General features: G+C 41.3%; 1 protein-coding gene across 2 annotated transcripts; it reads right to left on the reverse strand.

Annotated features, from left to right (window-relative positions):
* Positions 1 to 694: 694 nt before the first annotated feature.
* TECTB (tectorin beta) lies at positions 695 to 23448 on the reverse strand. 2 transcript variants are annotated; one of them, XM_086616863.1, is made up of 11 exons: positions 23423 to 23448; positions 21091 to 21152; positions 8044 to 8234; positions 7482 to 7624; positions 7332 to 7404; positions 4703 to 4806; positions 4540 to 4623; positions 4178 to 4340; positions 2185 to 2254; positions 1227 to 1259; positions 695 to 747 (listed from the first exon to the last, which is right to left on the reverse strand). In XM_086616863.1, the coding sequence occupies exons 1-11, from the start codon at positions 23446 to 23448 to the stop codon at positions 695 to 697; spliced, it is 1002 nt and encodes a 333-aa protein (XP_086472989.1). The 2 variants fall into 2 exon arrangements, with proteins under 2 accessions (XP_086472989.1, XP_009984601.1); XM_009986299.2 differs by lacking the exons at positions 21091 to 21152; positions 23423 to 23448 and adding an exon at positions 10036 to 10111.
* Between the last annotated feature and the right edge of the window lie 550 nt (positions 23449 to 23998).

The following is a 23998-nucleotide window of genomic DNA, read 5'->3' on the forward strand; positions in this document are numbered from 1 at the left end:
TAATTCACGTCCACACCATGCAGCTACCCAGCACTGAGCCTGTCCAGTCAGCAAGACATCCTGCTCCTAAGTGTGTTGTACCTACTGCAGCATGTGCTGTACTCTACTTCACCCAACCAATCGATACTGACAATGCTGAGAAGCAGGAAAGAAATGTCAGGTAATTAACTCTGAAGACCTTCTAACTACTCCTACATAAAAAGCATTCTTTTCTCCCATCCTTGACATGTTAGGTTAGTTTTCATCTTGTTCAAAGGCTTCACAGATCAAGCTAGGACCGTGCAAGACCAGGTCTGGAGGGGAGTTTGGTACCATGCTGAGAATGACAGGGAAAGGGAACCCTGAAGGGAAATTTGGCATTGAAAAATGCTGAGTTTGCATATCGCTATGTTCCTTATAGAAACAAATACTGTCGGCATCGCAACTCTTTTAAAAGAGGCATCAGTAGAATACATAACCCTTGGGTTTTCACTAGTTTGAAACACCTGCAGAGACTGGAAAGAGGCAAATCTGCTTTGGGATTCTCCAGTATTTGAGGCACAAAGCTCATGGAATGTTTTATTTATCTGGTAAAATGGCGCACAAGGATTTTATTATTACTTTCATTTTTCCTCTGCAAAATAAACTTCTTTAGTAAAGAAGTCCAGGTCCAAACAGGATTAGGAAAAGTTAAGAAACACAGCTGGGCTTTGTTTCATAATAAAACAGCACAAAATCCCATCACAAAGAGTAGGTGGAAGATGATATCTGCAAGAGAAACACATGTGAGTAAGTGTGAGTACTTCACTGTCAGCTTCTTTTCATGTTCTCTTCCCACCCCCATCAATGCAACTGCATGCCCTAATGTGGCTCTGTCGCCATGTCAAGTTTTAATAAATAGGCTTTGAACGGGCTTTTTCAAACCTTCTCAAAATAGAAATGCTTTCAGACATCTCTGTTAACCCCGTGAAACGTGCTTGTTCCTTTTTGGGAAGAGGATGTGAAAATAAGAGAACATAATGTTGAGTATTGGAAGTTATTGGTATGATTTTATTGTCCAGAGGGACGAGTGTGCCAAAGGAGGAAAACAAAGTGTATAATGTTGAAAAATAAAATTTGATTTTGAAATATTTCTCTTTTTGTCAAATTTACCAGGTCTTTCTTTAAGCTATGAGTTTTTATGTTGACAGAGTCACTCAAAATCCATATTTGGATCACTACTGTCATTGTCATACTTTGCTATTTACCTGAGAGTCTGTAAAATCTTGATAAACCTTTGCCTGTATAAAATAAGAGCAAAAGATAACATTGAGATGGCATGTTTAATATAGGGCAAAGTGCTCCAGCATGCTTTGTAAAAGCAGAACAGGTGATGTTTGCCACATTTTGAAATTCTGGATATTTCTTCCTCTTGGCTTTACTGTCTGAAATTATAAAAGGATCCTCAGTTCTTTTACCTTCTAAAACTAGTGGAGTTTTACTGGTGCAACATACTGAATTGCAATAATGCTGCTCTATGTGTATTTGTAATTTTAAATCAGCTTTCAGGTTGGCGTGGATGTAGTTGATAAACTAGTATAAAGGGCTCTAGTGAAAACATGATTTAAGCATACCTTGTTCGCAAGACCTGTTTCAAAACATGTGCTGGATCTGCAGAATTAAACCAGCTCAGGGAGAAATTCCTGGTGCCTCCAGAAGGCAGCAGCAGTAAGAGGAAACAGGCATTGCTTTATAACGGGAAAACCTGATGGCAGTTCAATTTGTGTATCAGGAGAGAGAGGCACAAAGGGTTAACGTACCGGAGTTATGGTTATGCTGAAGTACCAACCCACAGTGTAAAGAAAAGTTTTTCCTGCTGCTCGTAAGCCTGACCTCTCTCCCACTCGTGTAATCTATCAGAGCTTGTCTGGGCTGTTGCCCGGGTCAAATGCAGGTGAGCACAGTTTACATTGCTAACTTGGTGTGCAAGTCACTGGTTTGGCCCTTCAGCATTAGTGCCAAATGGGTGCCTTTTCTCACTTTGTAAATGAGGAGAGGTTCACCCAGCTCTTCTGCCAGAGCCCTGAACCTGGAGGGGATGAACTTCTGCTCAAGACTCCTTCTGCCAGTAGATCAGGGCTCTGCTCCTGTGCTGTGAGCCACCAGCGGTTCCCAACTTCATTATTTCCCCAAAGGGAGAAGCATCCCAGAAACCCAGTCACTTACTGCGTACAGTGATCTCCGCCACTAAAACACCTCCAGTTTGTTCCATGCGCTGTTTTCGTTTGTCGCATGTCTGAAGAGATCAGAGAGAAAGCCGTGTATACCAAAAAAATTAAAAATAATAAAAAAATCCAAACCCAACTCTTATGTTTCCAACTAAGGAAATTAAATCTGTGTCAATATTGCTGCATATTTTCTAGAGATTTTTTTTTTCCTGTAATTATTGGGGCGTTTTGGTGTGAGAGAAATTTAAGGAGTCTTTACAGTCATTTTCTGAGGATTTTGGTGTGCTGACGGTGAGTGTCAGTGAAAGTGCTCTTTTCCATTGCGAGATGGTAGGAGCCCAGATGAGCGTCTGCTTGCTAATCACAGGTCCTCCTGGGCTGCCTTAAACAAATCTCCTGTCAAGAAGGAAGGGGGAAGCTGAGCTACATCTATTTAACCTGTGACTTCTGTGAAGGCTTCTGTTGGTTGTTTATTGCTAATTATAATTGTTGCTCATTGGGTAGAATCAGGAAACACCAAATCCCCTCCATTTAGATCATCTCATGTCCAGCGCTAATGACACCTGTCACAGCTGACAAGGTCTGTGCTCCATAGATTAAAGGTCCTTGTCTGTCCCCTAACCTTTGCAGATTCCCAGCTGTGGGCTTCTTTTTTTTTTTTTTACAAGCTCAGTGTGTGGTAATTCTGGTTATGAGTTGCTTGTAAGCATAGACCCCCAGCTTGGTTCAACCTTAATTGCTGCAGACCACCAGCTGCATTTTTGGGTTGGAAGCGGGCTCAAGGGATGTTAGCTTGATCAAGAAATTATCCTTCTCTGGAGGGTGAGGAGGGAGTTCCACCTTGTGCCTGTAAGGATGATGTGGATGTTTGGCAGATATGGAGCACTGGTTTTGTGTTTTCTTTAACCCTGGTCTGTGACTGGATAAAAAATTGAAGAAATCTTTAAAAACAAGCAACAAAATCTAAGCCCAAAGTTTCTTCTTTTGCTTTTGAAACTCGGAATTTCTAACAGTAGAGTTTTATCAAATGTGCAGGTTTTGCACAAATCAGTGCCCCCTGCTCAGTGCTGAGGCTGGGTAGTAAACTGCTGTCTTAATTGGGCTCCTGGACTGAGACAGGGTTTACAAGAAAAGTTTCTTTGATCAGGAGTGATGCTTTCTCTTCTCCAGCAACAAATATTTGTTGCTGAAATGACAGTACATTGGCCAGTGAGTATTTTGGGCTTTAATTTCAGGTTAAAGAATATTTGACTTCATTTTATAGCAACGCCACATTCATTGCATGAGCAAAAGAATAGTGAAGCTCTGACTTACTGAAGGAGGGAGAGAGAAGTCTTTAAAGAAAGACATTTTAGTGACTCTCACCCTTGTATCTGTTGGTGTAAGCAGTGTGCACTTCCCCATGCTAAATGACATCCCCACCTCATTCCCACCTAAGATCGCAGGAACCTGCTCTCTGACCCCAGTTCCTACCCCAGTGACAGTTTATGTCTTTCCTGCAGAATAGGATGGCTGCAAGACCAGTAACTTACTGCAGCACTGCAGGATAGTGGAGAGGACTTTCCCTGGGAAAGGGGACCCCAACTAGCAATGGGCTTTGAGTCAGGCTCTCCCGCTGCCCACAGGGTGTCCTCAGCACCAAGATATTTGATAAAATGGAAAAAGTTCTACTTTCTCCTTTTTTTCAGGCTTATGTTTAACTGTAGCTGCTTGTCAGACAGGAGTGTAGTCCGAGATGTTGGCAAGAACTGAGTTTTTAAACAGCTACCGTATTTCTCAATACATTTGAACAAGTTGCCCAATGTTGCATACGGTGCCTGTGGCATGACCGGGGTCGGGGTGCATGGTTGGCCACTCAGGTTCACGCATGGTGGTGGCTCCATCTACTGAAAGTCCTGATGCTGATTCTGCACCCGACATGCCCTCAGGAAGGTCTCAACATCCTCTGTCTAAATTTAGCACTGAGCATTTCTCTGGGAGGGAGGCCTTACCACCGGGCAGGAGAACTTTTCACTGTCACAGACGTGCGTCTCACAGTGCAGCCAGACCTTGGACAGCTTGGGGATGTTACGGAAGCGGAAAGCGTTGAACTGGAACGTCGCCCGGCTTGTTTTCCCATTCTCATGCACGAGGATGGAGTTGTCTGTGGCACACCTGTGTTGTGTATGGAGAAGCAATGTCAGAGCCTCCATGGCTTCAGCGAGGCATCTCCTGAGGTTGCAGTCTGATGAATGCATTTGCTCTGCTGTGGGCTAGCTTCTCTTTTGCCCCCTCATCCCCCAGTCCCTAGCTTTCTGTCATACTCCGGGCTGATCTGGGCAGAGGTTCTCCCCTGGGTCCCACCAGCACCTACCCCTTGGTGATCAGAGGCCAGTGGATCTGGTAGAAATACTCCGAGGAGGGAGTTGCCCAGCAGTTGTTGAGAACAACTTTGAACCTGGGGAGATATAAACCCCGGATTAGCAAGGAACATCCTGATTGCCAATTTATTAATTATTACTGCTTCCTTTGCCTACCTGTCACTTAAGCCCTTAGCTTCCACTCCAGCAAATATATCAGAACCAATTTCTGATGTTTCAACGATGAAAGGGGCTTCTTTAATACTTGAAAACTTGGCATTCTTTGAAAGACAAAGAAAAAGGAATCATATGTTACTAGTAACATGCAAAGCAAAGGCATGTGGCAACATCAGACAGCTCTGGAGAGATGGACTACAGAGGTCTGGGTTCTTGTTACCTGCAAGCTCCAAACGCTTCATCTAGTAGTAGGACTATTGCAAGCCCAAAATGGTGTTTAAAAATCTTTTTATTAATGTTTGGCTTATAGTGATTGTAAGTGACAGAATTTGATGCTGTTGGGTTGTGGTATGTGTTGTATCATAGCACGGGTGGAAAGCGAGCTTGCTGCTGCTTCTGGTACACCAGAGGTGGTGAGGGAAGCAGGTGGGAGATGACTGTGGAATGGGAGTGGGGTTGGAAGATGGCCACGTGTCAGGAAAAGGAATGAAGACAAGTGGAAATCACATGCCCGTATGCAAAGGTTCAGCACTCCGTGATTTACACTTGTGGTGGCCAGCATGGCGATTGCTGAGGGAGCACGAGTGTGCAGAAAGAGCTCTGCCAGCTACCGTCTTTCATCCATGAAAAAGCCAGTCTGCTCAAAGTACTGCAGTGTGTGGTGCTCAGGTGAAACTGTTTGGTTACAAATACACTGAAGTACCTACCTTAAATCCTGCTGCTTTTTATTGCATAAAATCACAAAGAAGCTAGGACCAGAAGTATAGAGAGTAACATGTTTAGTCATAGCATTGGTTTACTTAGTTAAATCTACACAGCAGGATTCAGGTATACGTAGTTCCAGAGCTGTTGGACTGTCTTTCCCTGCTGTGATTGCTCAGTTCCCTGGTACTGATTTTCTTAAGTACCTTTCCTCGCCTACACAGCGAGGTGGCTGTGAGGCACTACAGTATTCCCACTGCAACACCTGATAGATTGGATGCACTGAAGTTAAGGCTCAGGGGTGTGTTTAGATTAGTGATCCATGGCTGTAAAGTGCCCTGAGAAATTCTCATTTAACCGAAGATTTATCCCAAAGGAGAGCACTTGCAGAAGTACTGTTGCAAAACTTGTATCAGTCCTTGTGCAAAAATGAGTTGAACTCGGTATAGTGCTTCTTTTTCCAAGCTCTATTGCTCTACACTGGTTTAGGGTACTATCTCGCTTTTCTTCACTACAGGTTTCAGTGTTGAAGGTCTGATTTTCATTCAGGCTGTAGCCCCTCATGCTGCATCACAGTCTTTTGCTGCTCATGGTGTGTCACAGACTAAAGGGCTGCTGAGACTAAAGTGTTTCCACTGGGTTACGCTGCAGCTTGGGCATTGCTTCTGGGTGAGGAAAGGGGCACACGAAGCACTTGGAAGTATGGCCCACCCAAGGCAGAGGTCCGTGTCAGGCAGCAGCAGAGATGAATAGCAAGGCAAAATAAATCTTTCATTTCCATTTTTCCAGAAAAAAAATAAAAGAACATTTAATTGAAATTAACCTTTTATCCCTGGTGAAAATGTGAACAAAATAGCAAAGGAGTGGTCTATTAGCTTTCTGAGCTTGTTCTGTACTTGTGCTCAGTGGGAAAATGTATTGGTAACAGTTCAGCCACCCCTCCTTGACGCCTGGGAGCTCCATGGCCCTTAGAACAAAACAGTCATTTGGCAGAAAAAAAAAAAAAAAGCTCCAGAGACCCATTGCTCACTGTCCATCATTTGTTTTTGCAGCCATTCTGTCAGGAGTTGACAGGAGCAGTGTGGTACCTCCTGGCAGCTTGTCAGTGTGTACTACCAGTGTGCCATGTATCAGAAAAAAAAGATCACATGGGTTTTCATATGGCATCCCAAGGTTGTCAGAATGTTTAGTGATTGATTGGTGCCCAAAATGCAGAGTGTAGGGGGAGAGATTTCCATCAGTCCACCTTGTGCTAAATGCTCCCTCTATATGGCATATAAATTTAACACAGTATGTTATTAGTTGTGCTTTTTCTAGCTCCACTAAAATAGAGAGGCAGCTTCAGTGCTTTTGACTGTGCTTTGGTGGAAAAAAGACTCACAGGAGCAGGAGCTGGCTGCTCCAGCAGCACAGTGGAGCTGTGGGGAGGAGAGGGATGTTTCAAAAGCTTGGCCTGATACACCTAAAGATCTCTGGGGAATGTGGAATATCTGTCAGGTGGGAGTACCTGAAAGCAAACTGCAAGAGAAATGCATGGAGCTTTGCTGTATCTATAGAGATGATGTTGTAGCAGCGGTGCCTGCAGATGCATGCTGCTCTTTGAGTGGGACTACAAGCGAGTTTTGCTTTTTCTTATAAAAGCTGTCAGTGTGTTAGAAATGTACCTCTCAGAAGAAAAATCTGTTTGATTTGGAGGGATTAAAAGAACAGTTGGCATGTGTCTCCTCTGTTCAAGTATATCCCTGTTAATGTAGGGACCACCACTATAACAAGGACCCCTGCAAACCCCACTGGAATTATCTGTTCCAGGCTAGTAATGTGCTCTGTGACACACAGAAGTCAGGAGCAGCAGCAATTTTTTTCCAGCTCTTAGACTGAAGCCTGTGGAAGGAGAAGGCAAAAAAGCTGGGTGGCAAAGAGCACTTACAGAGTAGAAGTTGAGGGACAACTGACTTTCAAATGAGCCGGAGCTCCCATTCTTCACGTGGATGGTGGCCACCCTGAAGGCATAACAAAGTTTATGAGTGAGACGTGGTGCTGAAAATGGGGTGAGGTGCACTCCCAGAAGAGGATGTACCTTTGGTCAAAGGCAGCCTGATTCACCAGGTAGTTGGCATTGTACGTGCAGGTGAATGAGTAATTGACAGGCTGGCTCTTCACAATTACCGAGGAGTCATTGGAGACGATGGAGTTGTAGAAGTGATAAACGGGGTTCTTGAACTGTGGATGGACAGACAGAGAAACGCAGGCAGTACTGAGTCTTTGAGGCACCAGGAGCAACTTAGTACTTTGAAACGTGAAGAGTCAATCTGATGAGAAAACACCACCCCCAAGGAAACGTGGTTTTGTAGCTCTTTATATGCTGTGCTGACTATATATGTGCTTTACTATATATATGTTCTGGGTAATACAGGTGCAAACGGGTGACTAACACACAGGCTATTACTAAGCCCGCAAGCATTTTGCCTGTAGATGCAAACCACAACTATTTGATTCTTCCTTTTCCCTGATACTGGAGTTCACCTCCTCCTTCCAGCAGTAGTTAAAGCCCACTCCAACCTGAAGCAAACAGAACTCTCTCAATTGAGTCCCGCTGATTTCTGAGTCCAGCTCAGAAATGCTGACCTTGACAGTCTTACCTCGGACTGCGTCCCACAGTATGATTTGTTTTTAGGTGAGAGATCTGGGATTGTGAATTGGTAATAACCCGAATCGTGGATCCCATTGTAGCAAATGCCTCCAAGCGCCAGCTGATTAACCTCCCATCCATAAGGACACTCCGGAATTTTGGTAATGATGGTTTTAGGATAGCAGTATACCAAAATTACATCTGAAAGGAAAATAATACACCTAGAGTGATATTCAGTGGTGGTTTTCTTTCAGAGGCAGGTCTGCACACCTACTTTCCATTGGGATTAAACTTCTGTGAGCACAGGCATGTGCTGGAAGGTCCCCTAATTAGCATGAGCAGCTGGGGAGCCAGGATGGCATGTGCTACACAAAACTGACCTTTGGGTTGTTAGATTCTGTCCTCCCTGGAGGATTTTGGCCTTTGCCTTCTAATCAATGCAGAACTTCATGTCAATTTTGGATCTTTCTGGAACTGCTGATTAAGGAGCAGAGACACTGCTGAGAACCTGAAGTGAAATATGGCTGCACTGAAATCTGTCATATTAGCTTGCGCTGCAGAGCTGGCTTCTGTAACACCACCAAATCTGTAAAAATAGTACTGGTGAAGTTGCTTGTTAGGCTTCAGTAGATCTGCACCTTTTTGTAGCGGTGTTAGATCTTGGCCACGATAGATATTCTGCCCTTTTCTCCTTGCACAGGAACTGCAGCACCAGTGAAAACTGAATTTTTACAACTCTCAAGTTAAAAGCTAATATCTAAACATAAACTGAAAAGCCTAGCTCTGTTAATAGCAATAGTAAAGGAATCCAAAATCCTAGCCCTGTTGACAGCAATGGTTAATGGCAGTGCAATGTTTCCAAACATGGGTGACTGCTAATGCAACCATGAATATTGAACATTATAACTTAGAGACGGATTGCTTCACGATAGCAGAATTGGACATTTTTCAAAGAGAATCAGGCAGTGCAAGTTTGAATGTCTGATGGGAATTTAAAGGGCAAATATTGACTAACAGTTAGTGAAAATTGAGAAATATTTGCAACTACTACAGTCAGAAAAAAGACACCCTGCCTAGAATTATTCAATTATTTTTTTCAAAGGCCTTGACACTCTCATTTTTATGATAAAAGCCTCATTTTGCAGCCTTTCCATGTCTGTTAGGGAATATTCAGGTCAAATAGGGACCTTAATGACTCGCTGCTTTCTGGTCAACAAACCTTCAGCACAGCAGATGGATTCTGCTTGTGTTGATGGTCAGATTTGTAACTCTGGTGACTTTACAGCTGTGAAGACTTCTGCAGTTCAGAGAAACTGCTTGTACAAATGAAGACACTGAAATAAATGGCTAGAGGGTCAAATACTTAAGATATACCATGAAATTACTGACAGCTGTCTGACACCAGTCACACACATGCAAAGCAAACACTATATTGAGGCATCTTCCAACGCGTTTCTAAAGCACATTTCCTAATTGTAGTGAATTCTACATCACGAGTCTGTCTGGAACCAGATCATTTGAGTTTCTAGGCAGAAATCAGCATGCAATTAAAGCCTTACCATCAATGATTTTTGTTTTTTTTTCCATGTTTAATATAGCAGTGTGGTTCAGGAGTTCAGCCCAGCATGTTCATTCACCACTAGTTATCTGATTGTTGCCCAGCTTGGGCAGCAAAGATCTGCTGCATCTAGCCTGTGCTGTTGCAGATAATTTCTAATTTTTGTTGTTCTCTTTGCCATGTTTTGCCTGAATTCTGCTTGTGCTTGACTTTATTGCACTATGATTATTGCACAGATTTAAGCATATGCCTAATTCTCCGTGAGGCTAGGACTTTAGTGGTATGTGCTTTACTGTGCTAGCTTAAAGCAGATCAATAAGAGAACTGTAAGGATTAGCTCTCCAGAATTCAGTTTAACTTTCTGAAGAAAAACATTTCCACTTTTAAATAGAAAAGAAACCTTTAGCAGCTTAATTACAAGAGAAGAGACTTAAGTTATTTTACCTGCTTTATTTGGATTGCAAGGCCCTGCAAGAGCTTGAGCCAAGATGACCAGCAGATAAATAGTAAGAGTCACCATTTCTTGCAATGATCTGAGAACACAGGGAATAGAAGCTGGAATTGTCTTTAAAATAGGAAATAAAAACAATGCATTGACTGCATACCTGAAACTGTAGCTACTGTTAAACACGTTTGTCTTGCAGAGAGAAACAAATAACATTGCTGATATTCTGTCACCCAACTTAATTACGTGTACAGAATAAATATTTCCAAGATCAGTATTATTGCTGGGTCACTATTGTGACAATTTTGCTATTTCAGTTTAGCGGTGGCTTTTAATTATTCTAGTTTCACTTTGTTCTTATAAAGAGTCTAAACCTAAAGTGTATAGCATAACCAAATTAAACTGAAACAAGGGAATCTGAAAAAAAAAAAAAAGGGAATTGAAATTACTAGAAGAAATATAATGCAATAACACACATATTGTGCTTTTAAATTTAATGCTAAAACTATTCTCTGTATTGATGGCTATCCTGATGAATATAATCTTAGCTTCATGTAGCTCAGTTTTGGTAAATTATGCATTTTCTCCTTTACTGCTAACCATTGCATTTTCAGGAAAACATACATAGCTGTAATTTATATTTCCACTTCAGGCCTCAAATGTGCAAGCTGTTTCCCACATGGTAAAGCGTGTAGAGCCTGTGGAATTGGGACTGGAGTTCTCATATTTTCTCTTTGTAGACACTCTTCAGTGTCTGGCCTCATATACAGATCACTGAGCAGACTGTCAGAGGTAACAAATATCATTTAGGTAAAGTAAAAAAAATCTTCCTGATTAAGTATTTCCAACAAAAAGAATCAATTTCAATGTTTTTACTCAACCTCTATTCAAAAATATATATTTATAAAAGGCTCCTACAGTACATTTCAGAGACAATTCCTTCTAATTATAATCCTATGTATTCTACAAGAAATTAAGTATAATACCTACGAGACAGGAAGAGGCCAAGTATTTCAGATTTTCATTCCAGTCTTATTCCAATAGCTGCGCTGTCAGCTCTTCTCAAGATGTCCTCTTTCAAATGAACCCAGCTGGAGTTATCTTCGCTTTATATAAGCAATCTTGTAAAAGGAGCCCATCTCTGGTTAAATCTCAACCTGCCGGTATTGTCCAGTGTGGGAGGGAAAAAAAAAGAGTTATAGAAAAGCAGTTCTCTTCCCCCAGATGGGACTATATTGCTGCTATTTGATTTTTTAAAAGTCTTTTTGTGGTGGCTTTTTACAGATCTTGAAAATAATTGAAGAGAAACTTACTGAAGGTATGTAACTGGCACACAATTTTTTGTTACAAGTTAATTAGGAAAATGTAGAATTTCTGCAGAGGTGAAACAACAGCTGCCTTCTAAAGTTCAGTGAAAATGTATTTACAGGAATTAGATGCCTGTCTTGAATGGCTTATTGATAAAGTCAAGTGGGCAAAAGTAATTTCCACAGATGATACATCACCTTTGGGGTTGTTTTATTGACTTATTTTTTTCTAAAAGTTCACAGGCGTATGATCTGAAATAGAGAGTTTAGGTAGTGTTTTCCATAAGCCTAAGTATTATACTACATAATTTTAATGTGTAATACTATGTGTGCATAAGACTATGTAACATACATTAAAAATTACACTATAGAATGTGTAAAATTAACCATTGCACAGAAAACTGGCAACAATTTGTTCTTCCTATGACCATCAGTCATGTGGTTGCAGTATGACAGTCTTGGTCAGCTGCTAAAATTTTCTGGTGACCTATTACATCCTGGTTTTGTTAGCTTTTAGTGATAGTCCCGGGAAGAGGACTTGGGTATGCTACTGCTATCCTACATGCCTGCAAAAAAATGTGGGTTGTAAACAGTCTTGCCACAGCCAGACTGAACTGACACAGCCTCAACTTTGGGCACGTGTGTATGCACCCAGATCTGGGCGCTGCTGAGCTACCTACGCTCTGATACCTGTCTTGAGTCACAAAACACAGAGGATCTCACTGACCTTGTCTGTGGGACCCAGTCCTGTGAGGCTCCTCAGAGATGATTTTGATGTCTCCTTCTGTGGAGAGCCTCGTTCTGTGCCATCTGTGGCAGGAGTTTGGTGAAGATCTGCCTTCTTTCAAGCAACTTTTGGCATATAGGGGTTACACACTAGTAAAGCTGTACCAGTTGTCATTAGTCTGGAGTTTTTGAGGGAGGAGAGAGTGGGATGAAAGAGCACAGTGGCCCTGACCTTAACCCAAAATGCTAGGACAATGAGTTTTCAACTCTCCAATGGGTGTTCCTGTGGGTGAGATCTATGGGCTTACCTTCAGGAGAGCATTCACTGCTCTAAATCCAGACTACAAGGAGTGCCTCAAGCCAGATGGCGTTAGCGAAGCATGGCCAGGGCTATACCCTGCATCGTAAGGGATACTAGCTCTTGCTCAGCTATGATGGTGTGCAGGTGAATCTACAATGACATCAAAATGAAAAAAATCAAAATGACATCTATGAAAATGTTTATACGCAATTAGGGTGACTTCTGCTTCTTGCAGACTGATTCAAAGCCCTAAAAAAAAGGTTGAAAAGCCTTTAAATTTCTGGTTTTAGTTGCAAATAATAAGCGTGAACCTAGACCTGAAGCTCCGTAAGGATTGCAATGTAGAGCACACAATAGGCCACTGTCACTATTCTTGTGAGCCGAGTCCTGCAAGCCATCACGTTCTGATTTAAATGAGATTACTTAAAGATGTATGCATGGATAAAATCCTTGGCCAGGGTTTGTTGTTATTTTAATAGAATTAAAGAATAATCCACTGAACAAGAACCAAAGCTCACAAATTATTTGATGTGACCTAACTAGGGATCATCCTCATCAGAAATCCTAAAATAAGGAAGATTTAACTCCAGGTGTCTGTTTTATAGCCTCACCCCAAATCCTGCAGGCATTGAGGCCCAAACTTGATTTCCTAAGCCCAACTCTGAATATACACTGTGTAAACATTCACTTATTTTTATCTTTCTCCGTATGTGAGTGTGTATTTAGTCTGGAACCATAAAACAGGGTTTCTGTGAGACATTATGACCCACCCTGTCATCAAGCATATGTAGCCCAGAAACAAGAGGTGGCTTGCAGGAGAAAGATTGTGACTTTGGGCATGAGAAAGGCCTCATGACTTTGTATAAACTGATTCTTCAAGCTCAAGGGATGAGATTCATCCCTGGAGTTGGACTTGGTCTTTCAGGTCTGCCCACACAGGGCTGGTTTGAGGCATAAGATATTTGGCTAAACTTGATTAGGCATAGAGTAAATGCCTTGCTAAAAATTATGTAAGTGATCAACCTTGCCATAACGTTAACAAAGCACTTGAAACACAGATGATCTTTGTTCTGATGATTTTTAGCAAATACTGTAATTAAATTATCATTGGTGTAATGCTACAGGTTTCAGTGGAATTACTCCAAGATGGATCTAGTCCCATAATTTTTGAAAGAAAATAAATCTCTCGCTATCTTCTCATAGAAAAGTAATCTCCATGTACATAATACTCCTTTTAGGTGAAAGGTAGAAAACAGAATATAATCCTTGAAACAAATTTGGCAGAAGTGCCAGCTGGTGTATAGTATTTTGTATTTGCATAAGAAACAAGCACAAAATGTACCTGAGCCAACCAGCATTTGATACCTGCTCTGATCAAAGGTGGAGGCTTGCGAAAGGGTTAGGTTTCTCTCAGTAATTGCACACACAGAAAAAGGAAAGACATTAAATTGCAAAGCAAACCATTGAGGATTGTTGCATTTCTGTGACTCTTTCCAAGCCCATTGAATAATCTCAGCAGTCTCAGTATCTGTAAAGATTTTGAAAAAGAGCAAATGAAGGCCTTATTGTGAATTTCACCTGCAAGGGCAGCTTGTCTCTCCAGCTTTGTTCCTTGCATTGTGATGGAAAACTGTGCATGTATCTACTGTCTGGTTCTTACATGAAGAAAATGAGGTTCTGCTGTTTGAATCTGCAAGGGATATTGTGACATCCAACTGTCATTGTTTTGGACAAAACAGTAAACCTGAACAGCCCCTTAGCTACATGGAAGGACTTTATGGGGTAATAGGGATCAATGGAGACAGCTAGCTGGTTCCAGGAGGAATGAGATCTGGTGACACTCACCTAGAGGCTGCAGTGTATTGATGACGGTGTTTCCAACCACGCACCAAAACCTGGCATACTCAATTTTGTCCGAGACAAGGAGTGTATTTATCTCACAGGCATGGAGACATCTGTGCTGGGTCTGAAAGCATGATAACTACATTTATATTGGGCCTGACCTGAATAAATGAGTCCTATCAGAAACACGGCACTGTGTTGATACAGCCAAACTTGTCCTGGATCCTGAGTCTATGCTGAGCTGTGCTATGTAGACTTACTGCCTCAAGTCATAAATATCTTATGGATTTCAGCATTGTTTTGCCTTTTATAGAATAAATACCTTTTCAATAGTTATTCATAGCACATAGTTGGTCACTCACTCCAGCACATGATTGAGTCACCATCCCTGGAGATATTTAAAAGACGTGAGGACATGGCACTTGGGGACATGGTTTAGTGATGGACTTGGCAGTGTTAGGTTTATGGTTGGACGATCTTAAAGGTTTCTTCCAACCTAAATGTTTCTATGATACTGTTCTATGACGTTTCAGCCTTGTGAGCAGATGATAAAACCATGCAGGTGCGTAACAGCACCTGGGACCCACAGATACTCTACTCTCTAAGTCCTTAGGTGGCTCACATTCTTGAATAACTGCACAAAACAAATCAGAAGCAGGGGAAATTAGAGGAAATTGTGTTTGTGGAGAAGGGAGTCACATAAAAATCAGAGACAGACGTTTGGGCCACCGGAAGAGACAGTCTTCTGCTCTAAACTTCCTCATACATCACCTGTCCATCTGTGTAGCTACACAACGCTGAATCATAATTTTTCAGCCATCACCTGCAGCCATACACTTGGTGAGACAGTGCTGCTGTTGGTACATGTGCTCTCTGGGGTGTGGGTGAGCACAGACTCCCAGCTGAAGAAGCATTCCCTTGATGTTTCTGCTGTCCAAGGCATTCGCACTGACATTTAGAACAGCAAATCTTACTGAGCACAGAATTGTGGCTGAAGTAAATAATCATATTTCATGTTCATTTGAATGCCTGATGCTGTTGCTGTTTAGCTTTGCCAGCATATTCAGAGTAATATTCTTTGGAAACTTCTCTAGCAAAGTTCTGCCTGGAGTTCGCTACTGTTGGAACAAAACATCGGTTTCCTGCTGAGTTTCCTTGAAGCCTTTGTGTGGGTAAGTGTGTGTTTTATTTGGCATATTTTTTGTGGGCTGTCTTGGAGCTAGGTAGTTGTGCAGGATAAGGATTTGGGGCTTGATTTAATAAACACATGGGCCTCGATTTAGTAAAGGCGTGAGACACGTAAAACAGGTCATGCGAGACCGGAACTGATGACTTACACTGGTCATGTGAGACCATAGCCATCCTTGGGCTGCCACTGTTTGGAGATGCCTGAACTCGCCAGGCACTTGATTCATTTGCCTAAACGAGGCGTGTATTGCATTAATAGGTGCTGTAAGGCAGCCAAAATATCTGCAGCTGTGACACAAGACCCCTAGGAGACTCATGTGCTTTTGGAGTGGGATCCGGAGGCCAGGCAGGATACCCAAGGACATCTTAAATGGCACTGGATGTCTGCGTGCAGACATCTGAATTGAGACTGACCAAGCACACTGCTTTGGTTGGCTTTACATTCATTTTTTGTTTGCCTTGGAAGTCTAAGCACCCCTGCACGCTCTGCAGCACACCTGCCTGAGCTCGCTCCAGTCAGCACGGCGCCCTCAAATTATTCATTGAATGCCCAGGGCTAGCTTCTAGGTAGAAGTTAGAGCACTGCTGGGGAAAGGTAGCTTTGAACTCTGCAGGTGAGAATTGCATCTGGGTTTCCGGTAGTCCGGTAGCTGCGGAATGATGTTGCTGGGGAATAGCATTCTGGAAGCACCTGTATGTGGCCTAAATGGCTTCTGAGGTGCTTAAGTGCTTTTTTGGATCTCAACCATGCTGTCCTGTATAACACCTTGTAAGCCTTTTAGTTTTTATTATCTCAACAACAGGTCTTGATCTCTTGGCAGCGTGGGGCGAGGGGTGCGGGGGAGGATTTTAAGAGAAAGGTGAGAAAGAAGGTAGAATGGACTCTTTGTGTCATTCATTAGTTTAATCTTCTCAGGTTGGCAGCTCTGACACAGTAACCATTGCTGCTTTTGCTCCAGTAACTCTCTCTTCTGGACCTTATCCCACTAGTGCTGGGAAGGTTGCAGCAATATGATGTTTCTCAGCTTGGGCTGGGGTATGTCACTACAACTTTGAAAGTCTGTAGCAGCTGACTGATCTTCTACCTGATTCCTGGCCATGATGCATTTGCCATAAATAATGCTTTACTACAGAAAAGCTGACAAAAAAAAAAAAAAAAAAAAAAAGAACTGCAGTGCAGTGAGGCATTAAAAATATATTAAAGGCAAATTTCTCTTCTGGTATCCCTCGGTGGCAGTTCCATTAACCACTGAGGAACTGACTCTAAATGTGCTTGTTCTAAAATATGGTTAAGCAAGAAAAAACAAAGCAAAGAAAAACGCAGAGGAAAACTGGTAAAGAAATTTCAGAAGCAGGAGGAATGCAGAATTAGAATAAAGGACTTGATTGCCATCTAGCTTGGAAGTGCCTCCATCCATACACATTCCCAAGCCTAGAAACCTTTCCTCAGATTTGCAGTCATTATTGCCCTGGGAACCTGGAACACTCCTGCTCCCTCCGTAGCACCCCTGCCCTTACCCAAGCTACAGAGCCTGTTTCCAGCTTCCTGGTTACCCAGTGGTCTCAGCCAGCTGAATTGTAAACCTGCTTTGTGGAATCTGGATAGGATTGCACACATGAAGGACTGGTAAAAATTGGGTTCCAGAGATGCTCACCATAATTCCTATCCTTTGAAGAGTTAAGATCCAGTCATTTTCCCCTATGAAATAATCTTTCAGTATCTCTAGTGCTGCCCTCTCAAATCAAACACAAACCTCTGCACTTCTATCTGTAGCAGCTGCTAAATAGAATCACAGTTCTGGTTTCACGAGCTGCATAATCCTGCTAGTTCATTCTTAGACCTATTTTTCTTAGCACACTGTATCCATTATACTAGTGTTGTCCCCATTTTTAAAAGTTTGTGATTTTTCAGCAGGCTGATAGCATCATGCTTGGAGACAGTCTTTCTTCCTGTGAAAGAGATCTATTTGTTATAAAGAATTACATGGCTTTGAGAGCTGCATGTATCAAACTTAACTGTATTAATTAGCTTGTGCTGTGCTTGTGAGGTGATTATAATAATGCTTATCACAATCTTAGTACCATTATGTCTGTTTTGCAGACAGTGGAACTGAGCCACAGAAAGGCAAAGCCCAGTGTAGAGCTCTTGAGCTGGCCAAACTGCTCTTATTTCCCCTGTGTCATTGAAACAGTAAGCAGCTTGGAGGGGAAGCTATCCAAGCAAACTTTGGATGGGTCTGTCTTGTGAATTAGAAAAGCTTTCTGGGAAGCTGCAGAACGATTGTGTGCACTGTCAGGCCATGTCTTCTGGAACAGAGGACTCTCGTTTATCTCTATTTATTTATTTATATCTATTTATTTAGGCTATTTTACCACCTAAAGTACTAAACTCCCCCCGCTTGTTAGTTTACCATTCACACTGGGCATTATGGCTTATTAACAATCCCTTGATGACTCACAATCCATCACAAGTTAAGTGTCTCAGTGGATTTACCTCTTCTGATGCCATAAATGAAGTTTTTCTTTCCACTTTGTCAAGACATAGTCTTAGTGCATTCAGCCTCCAAAAAGGTCACTTTCTGAGACTTCCCATAGATAACAGACCAAGTTTCAGACCAATTAAAGGATATAGTTTTATTCAAATCGCACCAACACACTAATGATTTTATGCATTGAGATGGTTCTTTCCATTCACCATGCTTTACAGTAGTAGAGAGAGGTTACAGGCTCCATGTAGTGGGATGAAGCAGAGCAATCAAGTCTAGAGGCACTAGTCAGGCACTCAGGTATTCCTGTACTTGTTGCTTTATGACTCAACAAATTGCAAAAAAAACACAGATCTTCATTTTTTAATTGCCTGTTTGAAGATAGGACTTCTTGGAGAATCAGTGAAACACCAAATGCAAGAGATGGTTATGTTACTGTCCATATACAGCTCTTCAGATTTTCACAAGCTTCCTCTGATAGCCAAGTTTGAGAAAGTTGGCATCTTTTCTTTTTCTTGTGCTGGGCTGTAGCTGATGTTGCATTGATTCACTCAAAATCAATCATCTGACCACCCTGTATGATGATCATGAGGACTATTTGCTAGCTTTTAAAATGACTGGTTCTGTCTTCTAGTGTGGCTCACAGTAATGTAATTGGATAAAGTATGCACTCTGCAGAAAGCGACCATTTCAATCTGAGCTGGCTGAACAGAACATTGTGGTCATTTTCAAAATGTCTGCAATTATAATACACCAGAGACATTCATATAGTATTTCCTACAAGCTATTCCAGAAAGTATGACACTGAATTTCTCTTCTCCTATGAAATTCCTTCAGGAGTACGATAATCTGATTACCTTCCAAGGGATTCATAGGGTTGCTTTCCTCAGAAACCCACTGTAGCTCCAAGTACTGAATTCTCTAGGACAGACTGTGCTGAAGACTCTAGATTGATTATGCTGTTAATGACGCAGGAGGCTCTGCTGCTCTTTGTTTATTCTGGGATTAGCTAAAATTAGAAGTTGACCCTATGTTCCTGAATAAATTTAAATGCAAAAATACAAGTTACTGATTCTGTTGATTTTTCTGGAAATACGGTCTCTAAAGCCAAAGCTAAGAAGGTATTTTGCTTCAGTTGTGAGTCTGTTCTTAAATGATTTTGAAATGAAAGGTGTCTGGGCCAATTGATATATATGAACAGTAACCCCTGAGCAATTTCCAAGGTAACTCCTTAACATGCTAAGTTGGACATCTAAAGATATTTAAGATTTCAAAAGATCAAGAAGATGTCAAAGCCTCTTCTTAAATGCTTGAAAGCAGCTGGATAAATTCAGTAAGTGTTAAATGGACAGAGCTTGATCTTTTGATAGTTTGGCTGTACTAAAAGCACATAAAGTTGAAGAGATATTCTTTGCATCTCTGGATGGTCTTGATATCTAAACAATGAGTAAAAAGAACAGGGAACACTGAATCTTTGATAGCAATAGGTGGTGAAGATACATCAACAATATTTCAGAAAGTATGTGAGATATGAAATGCTGAACCTGAAACACTGGAGAAGGGTTTGTTTTCATAGGCTTTTCCTTAGTATCAGTTTTGGGTTTTCTCAGTGGGCTCCAAAACAAAGTATACCCAAATCAATGGTCAATTCTGAAAATGTAAGCTGATTTCAGACTTTTTTGATACATCTTCCTGGAAACTCTTTGGGGGAAAAAAAAAAAAAAAGTGGAAATGCCTGCACCTTACATCTAATTCTGTGGGGTTTCTTTTGTATGTAAAGTCAATAAATATGAATGCATATAATATATGGCAAAGATAATATTTTCTAGGTTCCCAATACCTTTCATTCCAGGCTCTGAGAGACCTTTATAAAGATTTGACTCCAGACACCAGCTGGCCAGGAGATGGTGTTAGTGGTGTACTATAAACAGACAACATGTGACACAGAAAAGCAAAATGACTCATTCACTCATATGAATCTGGTGAAGATGTCTCACCCTCCTTTGAGTGCTGCCCCATCTCTTGGACCTTTCATTGGCCCATTCTGATTATTTCCATTATCCCTAATAATTATTATTCAGTGTTGCTGTTTCAAAACACAGAAAGAAGCAACAATATGAAGGCAAATGTGATTTCCTTGAATTGTTGGGGATACCTGCGTTAACTAATAATGTACATAATTTATTATCTCTTAGTTTAAAATAGACTAGATCAAAGCCTACATCACTCAGGAAGAGCAGATGTGTGTGAAATAAGTTCAACCATCCAGACGTTTTTGACTTCTCTTCCAAGCCTTAATCTTGTGGCTAGTAACAAGTAGTTTGGAAAGATGTTTCTCTCTAGGACAACAAATGCCACATATTCCCTTCCTCCTTCAACTCCTGTCAGGAGCCAACTCAGTTGACATCTCCAGTTGCAGTGACCTCAAACCTTTTAGTCTCCTTTTCTGGCAGCATTGTTAATCTCTACAGTAGCTCATTTCTCCACTTTCTAGTCTTCATTTTCTTCCTGTAGTTGCAACCCTTACGGTCTGTTCAACATGACACTAAAACCACATTGTCTGCAGTTGTTGCTATGTAATGCCACCTTCCAGTATTGTGGGCTAGCTTCTCATCTTCACTCCTCCTTTAATGTTTCCTCTTCCACCACCCTTCTGTTCAGTTGCCACTTTCATTGAGCTCAGCAAGCACTGATGCTCGTACGGTCTCCTTCACTTCATGACTTTGCCTATACTACTTAAATATGCTTGTGTGTGAGATTTTCTTTGTAAATCTTTCCTTCCAACACTGCCTCACTTTGTGCAGGGTTTCAGTGGTGGTTTCCTGCTTGCTCTTCTGCCTCTGCTCCTCTCACCAGGAGTATGCCATCAGCCAGGAAAGGCTCTGAGGGCAGGGAGACAGTAGTTGATATCGGGCGGTTGATGGTGGTCAGCTAAGACAGTTCCTTGGCACTAGGCTGTTGCTATGATCCCAGGTTATTCATCCATGGTTTTGCACTTCATCAGCTATTTTAGTCATTACCATCCAAAGGGAAGGAAATAAAGGCTCTTGTGCTGCCTGTGTTACTGCGCAGTCATAGCCAGCCTGGACTCTTTAATCTCAGGCTAATTATGTTCTCTTAAAGTGAAGTGAGAAGGCCAGATACAGCCTGAGTTTTGCTGCCTAGAGGCCCCAGAAGCTCAAAGGAGAAAGAGAGAAACTGCACCTTGATATTTCATTGTTCTGCCTTCTTCAGGGAGGCTTCCATGGCTCAATGTGCAAGGGGACCTGCCCCAGCCTTCCCCAATGCGTCGACTGTCCTTCCTTGCCTCTCATTTTGCACAGAATGCACAAGAAGGGGCAGCTCCTCTTGTCCTCTTATCTCTCATTTATCTGTCCATGCCAAAGTTGGAGGCGTCCTGACTAGTGGACAATATAGTTCTTGTGCAGGGACATGCCCTGATATTTGTGTCTAAATGCTGTATGTAGCCATGTTATCTACAATAGTTATCATCTTTTAGATATAACACGCTGGACAAAGTGTTCTAGATGGCCTGGGAAAAGAGCCATTGGGATTAAACTGAGGTCAATCAAGCTGATGATTTATTTATGTGGTTGACAAGCGTGATGGTTACAGCTTTTGCTGCTTAGACAGTATGCTCTAATTTTGAAATGTGTTTTGAAATTACATAGCTATTCTATTCAAAACTTCCTGTTCATGGTCAAATATCTTAACTCTAGGGGAAATTGGCACCTAAATACCTTTAAAAAAATGATCTAAGTGATTTAGATGGCTAATTCATATTTTCAAAATAATTGAGGAGTCTAAATCTAGTGATTTTCAGGGTTGCAAAACTGATGGTCCTCTTTCCATTATTCTTCAGCACTGGAAGCTTCTTCATTGCCAAATAAATCTATGGCACTTCGAGTTTCACGCAGAACAGCTTTTTTAAAAATACCTCCTATCTTTCACAAAGTACCTTTTCCAATGAAGCTACTTTGCCTGCAGTGAGACTACTTTACAGTGAGGCTGTTGAGCTCACCACATATTCTTCAGATTGGTCTTCATCCTACAAGTACATGGAGCCTCCATCATTTCTGAGGGCAATTTAGTCTCATTGCCCTGAGAATACTGTCAGAGAGGGCCATTCGGGAAAAACAGTTCACTCTGAAGATTATCTGTTGCCCTTAAGTTATTTAAAAATGAGAACTGGTGAGGAAATAATGCTCCATTCCGTCAGCAGAGTACATCTATGTGATATATCAATATTTCTGTAGAGTTTATTATTTCATCCAAATTCTGCAGAGAATGAATGTGGAATTGGACTATTTGGAGCACTGAAATATCCATGTTCCTGAAGAACATTGCAGTGTTCTTCAGGATGGAAATTCTGAAATTTGATCAGTTGTGCTTACAAAGATGGAAACACTTCTTATTTGGGAAAGTTTCTGTCCCCCAGAATTCTCTGAAACTGAAGTATTTTCTCCCAAGAACTACGTAGACTGAAATTTTTACTTAGGAAGGGTGGAGGGAGAAGTCTACTTATTCAGTATGTTTCTTCTTAGATTGGTCTTTAAGAAATTGAAAAGGCTTGAGTGTGTGAGGGAAATTGTGTTTGAATACAAGGGATAATTAATACAGAATTGGAAAATTGTGTATGATAATGTGAGAAAGCAGAAAATAGCAAGTGTGATTTGCATACATACATATGGAATCCTAAGGAAAGCAGCAGTAGAATTCAGGAAATATTTAATCAATGGTTTGACCATACCTGCAGCTGAAGCTTGGTAAATAAGTGACTACTCAAGGTAAGGATGCCGGAACAGGAACATTTTTAACAGGCTACTGACTGTTATTATTTTAAATGGGCCTTGTAGCCTCATGCCTCTCTTAGGTATAATGTTAAGAAATTCCTTGGGTGTCACGGCACCATGTTTTGTTAAAATATTTTATTATATTCACCAGGCTGTCTTTCAGCTGAGAAATCTGTTGATTACAATTTAATTTAATTGCTACAGGTAGGATACCCTTCAGGAGATTACTATCCTCACTCCTGCTGGGATTTCTGTTGTTATAGTGATAATGTTTTTCAAACATTGTTTTGGAAAAAAAAAATCTAGGGTTATCATTAATGTATAATTATGATAATGAATTATGATGGCTTCAGTTTGCCTTCCTGTAATGCCAATGAAAGATCTGTGTGCATACCCAAAATAAGATAAGTCTTTAGGTGGCATTTACAGTAATTATATTAATTAGAGAGGTATTAGGGCAGTATTGCTACTTTACAGCCCTTGGACTGACTATTTTAATAGTCCATGTGCAAGAACAATACTTCCCCTTATTTTGGTGAATAAGCACTGTCACAGTTACCTGGGAAGAGGATGGCTTTAGCTGGACTATGAGTGCACCTGTGGCTAAGCAGAGCAGTGAAAGCCACGTTCAGTCATCCAAAAAGACCACTTCCAGGGCATGGCAGCATTTATTTTCTTGTGCAGACATGTTGAATGTGAAACATATTTCTGAGAAATTGGAAGGAACTCAAGAAATAAAAAGCATTTTGCGTAAGCTGGCCACATGCATTTAAACTGTGTAAGTGCTTGAGTAAGACAGTGCTTGTGCTTTGTACTCATAACTTTTCTCGGTTTGCTTTCTACATTTTGTTTATCTCTCAGTTCACATACTTATTGAACATAAAATTGTTAACTGCCTCCATTTAGACAGAAATTAAAGTGAGGAGTCCTCTTGTTTTCCTGTTATATTGCTAAGTTCTTTTTGTCACCATTATGGAGAGTATGTGTACGTATCTACATACAAAATACCTTATAATTTTTGAAGATGGAATTAGTCCATTTTTTATTCATTTCCCTCCCATTGATAATGTTAAAAAGACTTCAGGATTGACATCCACATTACAGTTGTATGGCCCTGGTGACACTTCAATCACAGTTAAAGCAGATTCTGTTGTACAGAAAGCAAAGGAAAGGAAACTACAGAGCTTGGTTTAGAGAAGGATTTAAGAGTGATACAGGTATCCATGAAGAGTTGGAGTGTCAAAGCGAACTGGATAATTCTGGAGTGATCTGGTAAGCTCCAAGGCAGAACTGAATTCAAGTTGCATGCAGATCCTTAT

The sequence above is a fragment of the Tauraco erythrolophus genome, chromosome 9, assembly GCF_009769465.1.
Source record: "Tauraco erythrolophus isolate bTauEry1 chromosome 9, bTauEry1.pri, whole genome shotgun sequence".
Lineage (NCBI taxonomy): Eukaryota > Metazoa > Chordata > Aves > Musophagiformes > Musophagidae > Tauraco > Tauraco erythrolophus.

Coding starts and splice junctions, on each gene's coding strand:
- TECTB (XM_086616863.1), bottom strand. CDS start 23,448: ATGCATGTGGCCAGCTTACGCAAAAT. Junction 7,405..7,481: donor CAGGCTGCCTTTGACCAAAG/GTACATCCTCTT, acceptor TTATGCCTTCAG/GGTGGCCACCATCCACGTGA. Junction 1,260..2,184: donor GGCGGAGATCACTGTACGCA/GTAAGTGACTGG, acceptor TATTTTATACAG/GCAAAGGTTTATCAAGATTT.